The sequence below is a fragment of the Rhizophagus irregularis genome, chromosome 16, assembly GCF_026210795.1.
Source record: "Rhizophagus irregularis chromosome 16, complete sequence".
Classification (NCBI taxonomy): domain Eukaryota; kingdom Fungi; phylum Glomeromycota; class Glomeromycetes; order Glomerales; family Glomeraceae; genus Rhizophagus; species Rhizophagus irregularis.
In genome coordinates, this window is record NC_089444.1 from 4,276,510 (window position 1) to 4,285,855 (window position 9,346).

At 30.7% G+C, this 9,346-nt stretch overlaps 1 protein-coding gene across 1 annotated transcript; it reads left to right on the top strand.

The window, feature by feature from the left end:
* Positions 1 to 3,182: 3,182 nt before the first annotated feature.
* OCT59_008611 (uncharacterized protein) lies at positions 3,183 to 4,599 on the top strand (the record flags this gene model as incomplete). Its single annotated transcript, XM_066142617.1, has 4 exons — positions 3,183 to 3,300; positions 3,382 to 3,554; positions 3,840 to 4,211; positions 4,288 to 4,599. The coding sequence occupies 4 exons, from the start codon at positions 3,183 to 3,185 to the stop codon at positions 4,597 to 4,599; spliced, it is 975 nt and encodes a 324-aa protein (XP_065999481.1).
* Positions 4,600 to 9,346: the final 4,747 nt, after the last annotated feature.

Genomic DNA, 9,346 nt, shown 5'->3' on the forward strand with positions numbered 1-9,346 from the left:
AAACCCATGAATGCAATTTAGGTAACTTCAAATTGGAAGGAGAAACAAATTTAAAAGCCTTGACAAACATCCGGGCCCATCTATGTATTGCATTCTAAAACTTAAATGTTAATTTAATTTATTTAATTTAAATTTTCAATTTTACTAAAATTTTAATACATACATTAAATTCCTCCAAGTCACTTTCACTAAATTCTTCATATCTACTTAAAATATACATTTCATTCCAATATTCGTACAATTTCGTAAGATCATCATTATTTACAAAATTATCTACTTCATTGTTATTTTCATCATATAAATTATCAATAACAAATATCATGACTTTCATCAAACTTCGATATTCATTAGCAGTTAATCTTGCAATTGACTGCAGTCCATTGGAAAAAATTTTAATGGCGGGAAAACGTGGGATTGCTGCTAGACGGCGATCTACTTCTTCAACTAATTTATTACCATTAACATGTTGCAATTTTAAGATATCGCACGTGAAGATAATTTGATAACGAAATAAACCTAAATCTAAATGATGCATTCTGTCAGGAACAGTAGCCAAGTAGATATTTATATTCCTTGATAATATAAATATTTATAATTAATAGATATATATGTTATTATAATTATTTCTACTTTTGCATACTTACGGTAAATCCCAAAAAAAATTATGTACAGATTCTATGCAAACAGATCTTTGTGTATCATTTTCAAAATGTTTACGCATTTCATCATGAGTTCTTAGTATTACATCGTTAACCGATAAGTCTATATTTGCAAGATTTTCCCTTTTAACTAAACAGGAGTGACATGGAAGGTTTGAATTGGAGGATTTATAAACTAAACAAAACTTGCGGCCTCCGGCCAATCTGCAATAATAGTTGAAACTCTAGGATAAAACCAGGTATTTTCATTATTTATAAAAAGGTCTATACCATCTTTTAATAAAATAATAGGTTCTAGTAAATGACGTAAAGATTTATGAAAGGTATCACGAACCAGATCTTTATTTGCAGCTTCTAAAATTGGTAAATATCCCAAAAGTTGCTTTGCATCCTGTTTATTACGACGCCATATTGGGATATTACCTAATGTAATATATATTGGATGCAATTGACTTTTTCCTAATGTATCTGTAGTTGTTGCATCTGAATATAAAATAATTGATAATAATTTGGAACCAGTAGGTAAGGATTCTTGCGTAGTTTTCCACCATTTTCCAGTGTTTTGTTCACTGTAAATACTTTCTCTATTATACTATAAAATAATATAAATAAATTAAAATAAATATTATTTAAATTATTGAATTAACTAATATTTACTATTTACCTCATAGTTTTCGTAAGATAGCGCAAAATTTTGTGTTATGTCAGGAACAGTTAAGATATTTTTGATGCACTGTATTAAGTTTTGATAATAAAGAAAATAATCTTTATCTTTATGTTTTGTTATAAGAACTTTACTAAATTCTAAATTAGAAAACTTCATATTATTCATAAATGCTCGTCCCTGTTCGATATTTTTTGGTAATGGTGATTCTGTAAGATTTGAATGTTTATTAAAAAAACGTATTATTTCATTACCACCTTTATTGTTTATTTTATATTTCGTTACTAATAACATTAGATCTTTATAAGCATCATTAGGAAATTCTGTGCAAGTTTTGGTATTGAGATTTTTGGGTTCTTCAAAAATTTCAGGCTCTTCAGATGAATCTAATATATTTTCAAAGTTACTATCTTCAAGGCTCATCTCTGATATTGCACTTCCAATACTGTCAAATGACATATTTTGTACATTATTATCATCATTCACCTAAAATTATAAACCAAAATGAGTTAGTATAATTTGAGCTTTTTCTTTAAAAAGAATAATCTGGAATAACATAATTACCTCAACTTTATCATTTTCATATTCACTACTTAGATTACTTCTTGTATCCATTTCACTGCTATATTTTTCACTATCATTATTATCATCATCATCTTCTACTTCTACTTCTACATTTTTTAAGCATTTTTGGGCGTGTTGAGTATATGCAAAGCGTTGACTGAATATTCGCATACAAAGGGGGCATTTGAAACTCATGTTACTAAATTAACGCGTCAAATTTGATGAAAAGTATCAATTCACTATTTAATTTATATGAGATTATGTGTGCTAATAAAATTATATTGCAAATTCATTGTAAAAATTTAATGAATTAATTGAATGGATTACAATTGATTGAGTTATTTGAATAGACACGACTACGCAAATTTACGCATTAATGAATGGAACTGGCTGTAAGAATCTGGTGGCTAATATCGCAGAATCATTCGCAATTTTACGCATTATAGCAAAATTTAAAATATGCGAAACACTCAGCAATTTTGCTGTCAGGAACTTGCCGAGTTCGTGGGTTGGCAAATCTAAAAATAAATGTAACAAGTCTATGATGTACCATATAAATATTGTTTATTATTTTATTTACTATTTCAATTTGCCGGCAACCTGCCAAGTGAATCCGACAGCAAAAGTGCTGAGTGTTTCACATATTTTGAATTTGCTGTAACGGGCTGTAAGAATTCGGATGGCTTATTCAATCGGCTAATCATCTGATAATCAGCCGCAAATTTATTGGCTTAACACGGCAAATCACTTTTACAATAATGGACGGATGATCAGCCACAAATTTATGCGATAATCAGGTTATAAGCGCTCAAGATCACTATCAATCTGATCAGCCAAATGAGTTCACTGGCTGCAACTTTTTTTTTCCATGCATAAAAGCCCCAACATGTGTAACATGTTATTTTTTTATAAATTGGATTTGATTAATATTTCGATTGTACTATGTGCTTTTACGAGAGTTTTTTTTAAAGTTCTCTTATGAAAGTGTTACAATATTTTTTCGTAATATCACGATGCAAAATTTTTGCATTAGTACATTCATTTTTCGTAATATTTCGCATTAGTTCATCCATTTTTCGCAATATTTCGCAAGTTTTTTTTCTTTTTTAGTATAGAATGGCGGAAATTACCTTATGACAGCTTGCCTCCTTTTTCTGAATTTCTGATTCATGTATTTTCCCCTTTTTCCTCATCCTTTTCGAATTTTCTAGTTCACCTTTTTCTCATATATTTCCTCTTTTTTCTCATATATTTCCTCCTTTTTCTCATATTTTCGTTTCAAATTTATTATCATAATGGCTACAAAGCGTGGCGAGAAACGAAGAATTGACGATAATGAAAGATTTTCAAAACGTAGTACTGAGGGTAGCAAAGCTGAGAAGCGAGTGAGAATATCCGATGATAGTGTTGATGGTATATATGACATAATATGTATCATATTCTTTATAAAAGAAATTATATAATATATAGTTAAATTATATTTTATTGTTAAAGTTAATAAAAAAACAATAGAAAAACTATTAAGAACCAATTCGCAGATAATTTCTAAGCTTGAAGTTCTTATCACCGGACAAAAAAATCTCGAAACCCGTCTCTCGAGCATAGAAAAAAAGCTCAACGATAATAACAAAAATAATAATAATACAATAGATCCGGAGTATGTAAAGGTAATAAAGATGAATATTATTTAATGTAAACCTGAAATGCTAACCTCGTTTGATTAGGAGCTCGTTAAGAAGGTGTCGAAAATTTTATTTGAAAATTTTGTTTATCCTTCGCAAGACGAGTACAAACTCGCTACTGAAAAATATTTAAAAGACGAAAATCCGGAATTTATGCGCCAGTTCAAAAAAATCAATGGATTATTTTTTTCGAAAAAAAAATTGCCCCGACTGTAAGTTAAAGCAATTATGAATTTTATTAAATTTCATACTAACATTTTTTTTTAATAGTTAGTACAACAACATAGAAGCATACGAGGGACGTTCACGTCTAGAGTTAAAGACGTTATGTATTCTGTTTTCGAAGCGACTGGGCATAAATTACCGTCTATTAACACTCAGGCTAGTCCGTCAAAGATTCAGGAATGGAAGAGTAAGGCGGAGGTGAAAAGATGTTACAACAACCTATTTAAAAAGGTTAAAGATGGGCAACCTACGACATATATGTCGCTGATAATTGATAAGTTGCGAAAAGAAAATAAAAATCCCTCAAAAACACAAATAGCGTATGCGATTAGCATATGTGAAACGTACTTAAATCCTAATAATCAAAACATTCAAATGAGCGAAAGTATAATGAAGTCGAAGATAATCAACAACTTAGTAAGTTTTTAATTTACAATTTGCAAAATGTGAATTATTTGAATTACAGTTTATTTATTTATTTATTGATTTTTAGCAAAAGTTGGAAAATAGGGATAAATTTACACATTCGGACGATGATTCTCATGATGGTAATGATGTAGACGATGGTGGTGATAGAGCAGCTGACGATAGAGCAGGTGTGGCTGATGATGATGTGACTAACGATGGTAGGCCTAACGATGGTGCGGCTAACGATGATGCGGCCAACGATGGTACGGCCAACGATGGTGCGGCCAATGATGGCATAGCTGACGATGATATACTTTCTATTGACTCTTATAACACGGAGGAGGAAGGTCGGTATGTAAATAGTTTATTAGAGAATTATGGGTTGCATAAAAAATAAATATTATTTTTTATATATATCACACGTAATAGCATTTTTTTTACCATAATTAATATAGTTTTAATAAATAAAATGGTTATTAATTCTTAACAACACGGGTGTGACATAAATAAATCGTGGCTGAAATTTGTGTTCAATTTGTGTTCAATTTGTGTTGATAATTCTGGTAAAAATTTGTTAATTTTGGCCAAATTTCGTTAAATTTGTTAAATTTGTGTTGAGTTTGTGTTGATAATTTTTAATTTATCACGAGGGGATAATATTTAGTAATTGTGCATATACAATTTCTGTGATTTTTTAAAATGCGGATTTCCGTAATTTTACGATATCGTATTTTCTGGCCAATCAAATTAGGCTGATCCTTGCATGTGATTTAATTATTTAATCATTTAATCATGCACGCGTTTTTGTCTTATTTATTTTTGTTTCTTATTTCTTTATTCTTTTGTTCAATATTTTAATTTTTTTGTCTCTTCTTTCTATTATTTCTTTAATTATATACAATATATTTACATATATTTCATAATTTATTGCTTTGCAGGTATAGAAATATTTGTTTATTAATACTAATTATTTTCATTTTTTTTTACCTCTTTGTTATTTTGTATCGTAATACTAACAATAATATCCATGTTTCCTTTATTCCTTTTTACTTGTACTTTAATACTAACGATACTAACAATACTAACAACATGTTTATTTTTTCCTTTCTCTTTATTTCTTTATTCTTTTGTTCAATTACTTTGCAGGTATAGAAATATTTATTTATTAATACTAATTATTTTAATATTAACGCGTTTTTTTTTTACCTCTTTGTTACTTTATGTCGTAATACTAACAATACTATCTACGTTTCCTTTATTTCTTTTTACTTGTACTTTAATACTAACGATAATATCCATGTTTCTTTTACTCCTTTTACTGTTTCTTTAACTCTTTTTACCTTAATACTAACAATAATAACAATATTTCTTTTATCTTTATATCTAATACTAACGTTACTATAGCTGTTTCTCTTCTTTTTACGTCTAATAATATTGTTACTCTACTCTTTCTCTTTTTTACTTTTATGTATTCTGTATATATTAATAAATACTTGTAATTTTTTATGATTATATCTAATAAAACATACATTATATAAACTTATAGTACAGAAAATGAAGTATTATTTATCGAAATATTTTGAAATATTACGAAATATTAAGTTATGTAAAATCACAGAATATTACGAATCGTCAAATTATGGAACATTACGCATCATAGAATTTCGAAATATTTTAAAAAGTTGCGAAGTATTACGCAGTAAAATTACGGAATATTACGAATCGTAAAATTACGAAGCCTTGCATACAGTAATATTTCGAAATATTTTAAAAAGTTACAAAATATTACGCTTACGCAAACTTGCGGCGGGTCTGAAAACTTACGAAATATTATGTAAAATTACGAAATATTGCGAACCGCAAAATTACGGAATATTACAAATCGTAAAATTACGAAGCTTTGCATATCGTAATATTTTGAAATATTTTAAAAAGTTACGAAATATTACGCTTACGCAAACTTGCGGCGGGTCTGGAAGCTTACGAAATATTATGATGTGTAAACTTGCGCAACTTTTCGCACTATATAATTTCCTGATGTTGGGTTAAATGACCAATTTCATAGTTTTGTACCTTGTCCGAAATGTCACAAATTGTATAAAAAAGAGGAAGTGGTAGATTTCAAACAAGAGGACAATCCTGCTATAATGAAATGTCAACACATAGAATTTACCAATTCTTCAGTTCGCAGATCATGTCTTTGCAATACGGCATTGTCTGAAAAAATTAGCGCATCGACAAATCGAACAATAATACGACCTAATTTAATGTATCCGTTTGCTGGAATCAATCAACAACTTGCCACTATGTTTTGTCGGCCTGGGTTTGAAAATTCTCTCCGACATTGGGCTAATCGGTCGAATTTTGATAATATTTTGACCGATATATATGATGGGCAAGTGTGGAAGAATTTTAAAGAATCGGACAATGAAGATTCGCCAAATTTTTTCAGAAGCGAAGTAGCCGATTTTCATCTTGGCTTGATGCTGAATCTTGATTGGTTTCAGCCATATGATAGTACCATTTATAGTATCGGTGTCATATACGCCGCTATATGCAATTTGCCACGCGATATCCGATTTAGACGTGAAAATTTATTGACTCTCGGCATTTTACCTGGGCCAAAGGAGGTCAGCCTACATAAAGCGAACCACTATTTAGCACCAATAGTTAACGAATTGGAAACACTCTGGGCTGGGTTAACACTAAATCGTACTTATGAATGCGAAAATGGAAAGAGAGTTCGTGGCGCTTTAATCTTAGTATCATGTGACATTCCCGCCACAAGAAAAATTTGCGGTCATGTTTCTGCCTTAGTTTCATGTCACAGGTGTGAGAAAAAAGCAAATTATGAAAATGGGCAGCATAATTTTGCTGGAATGGATGATGTAGGGTATTCTGCTCGAGATTCGAATGAGCACCGGCAAAACGCATTAGGTTGGCGAAGATGCAACTCAGACGCTGCTAGAAAGCGCTTCGTCAAAGAAACTGGCGTTAGATGGTCCGAATTGTTGCGTCTATCATATTTTGACCCTATTAGATTTATTACAGTTGATCCAATGCATTGCTTATTTCTGGGCATTGCGAAGTGGATAGTAAAACGAATTTGGATCGATGGGGGTATTTTGACACCAAATTCTTTGAACAAAATTCAGAAAAAGATAGACGAGTTTCAGATACCATCTGATTTAGGTCGAATTCCAGGAAAAATTCATAGTGGAGAGGGATTCACCAATTTTACGGCCGATCAGTGGCAAATATTCTTTACAATTTATTCAACTGTATCACTTTGGGAACACCTTTCAGACGTAGATAGAAGAATCCTGGATCATTTTGTCAGGGTTTGTTCGATTTTGGTAAATTGGATTCTAGAATCTAATTTGGTGGATGAAGTCCATAGAAGTCTTATCGAAATAGTCAAGCTCATTGAGAATCACCACGGCAGAGATAAGATCACACCGAATCTTCATCTTTCTCTGCATTTGCGTGATTGCTCATCTGATTATGGACCATTATATGCGTTCTGGTGTTTCTCTTTCGAACGTATGAACGGTATTTTAGGTAAATATCCGTTAACGATTTTTTAACGATTTTAACGATTTCAATATTAGCTTATAATTTATTGATTTCGCACTTTTAGGTTCGTTACCAAACAGCAACAGGAAAATTGAGTCTGAACTTATGCGTCGATTAGTGGTCCGATCCGGATATCTGTTTATCCGTAAACAGTTAATCCGTGAGTCATGTTACGGATACGGATGACTATCCGTGAAAAATTGAACAAATCCGGATAAATCCGTAACAGATAACGGATAATATAAATAAAAAAAAATTTTCAAACAAATTTAATAAAAATCTTATTTACTTGCTTTAAATTTCTTTAATGTCACTTTATTTATTTATAGCTTTGTATATTATACTTTAATTACATATTAATTATTATTTATTAACTATTCTGAAGTATTACTTAATGGAAAAACTCCCCCAACTAAGCGCCAATTTTTTTTTACAAAAAACCAAATTTTCCAATGTATTTGGCAATAATTGTGTTCTTTTTATGGTCACAACATTACCAGCTTCGCTAAAAAGTCTTTCACTTGGAGTAGAAGTGGCAGGAATCGCCAAGTACTTTCTTGCTAACTTTGATAATATTGGAAACCGGGCTTTATTAGTTTTCCACCATAATAAAGGGCAATCATCAAGGTGAATCTTGGGCAGAGCCAAATAATTAGTCACTTCATCAACGTAAGTGTGACTATTTTTAAACATTCTTGCCAACAATGAATTTGACGAAGTTGGCCTAGATTCAGCCTCCTGGCTTTCATTAGTTAAGATTTTCATATTTTTATAGGCATCTTTTAATTGTTCATGAGTTTGAAGACGCAATGTTTCAGAGGCAAATTCTAAATCCTTGAATCGTGGATCTAACAAAGCAGCCAGCATTCTCTGCTCTTGTGGAACTTCCCAATAATGATTAATAGATTGGTATAATGCTGCTTTAACACGTTTTTCGAGTTCAAAACAATTTTGTGGAGTATTAATGTTAATTTTTCTGTGTTTAGGTTGCTGAGTAATCTCATCCTCCGGGGCATCCTCATAACCAACATCATCATCAAAGGCAGTATTCGGGCTTGTTAGATCTATAACTTCCACATTAGAGTCATCAGGTATCATTTTATTACTAATTACTGCCAAAAGACTATACATTAGACTAATTGTTGTATAATTGCTTCCACCTAGATATTCAGTTGCCCCAGCAAAATCCTCCAAGATATTTACTAGTTTATTCATTGCTTGCCATTCATCATCAGTTAGATTTATATCTTTTAATCGTTTTCCATCTCGTCGTGTATTAGGATCAATCATCAAGGTAGACGCCAAAACATCAATAAGATCTTTAATTTTTAATAAGCGTTTCCATGCAAGATAGCTGGAGTTCCAACGCGTTTCCACGTCAGCAATAATTCGAAGGTACTCATCATTTTTATCCAAATTCTATAATAGTATAGAATCGCATTAAGTTTTATTAGTAAATTGTGTAATTAGCCAATACAATTAATTTTATTAAATAAAATTGTTTAATTTAATTTCTTTTTTAGAAAAAATTATTTAAGTTACAAAGTATTCTATAATAATTTTAAACT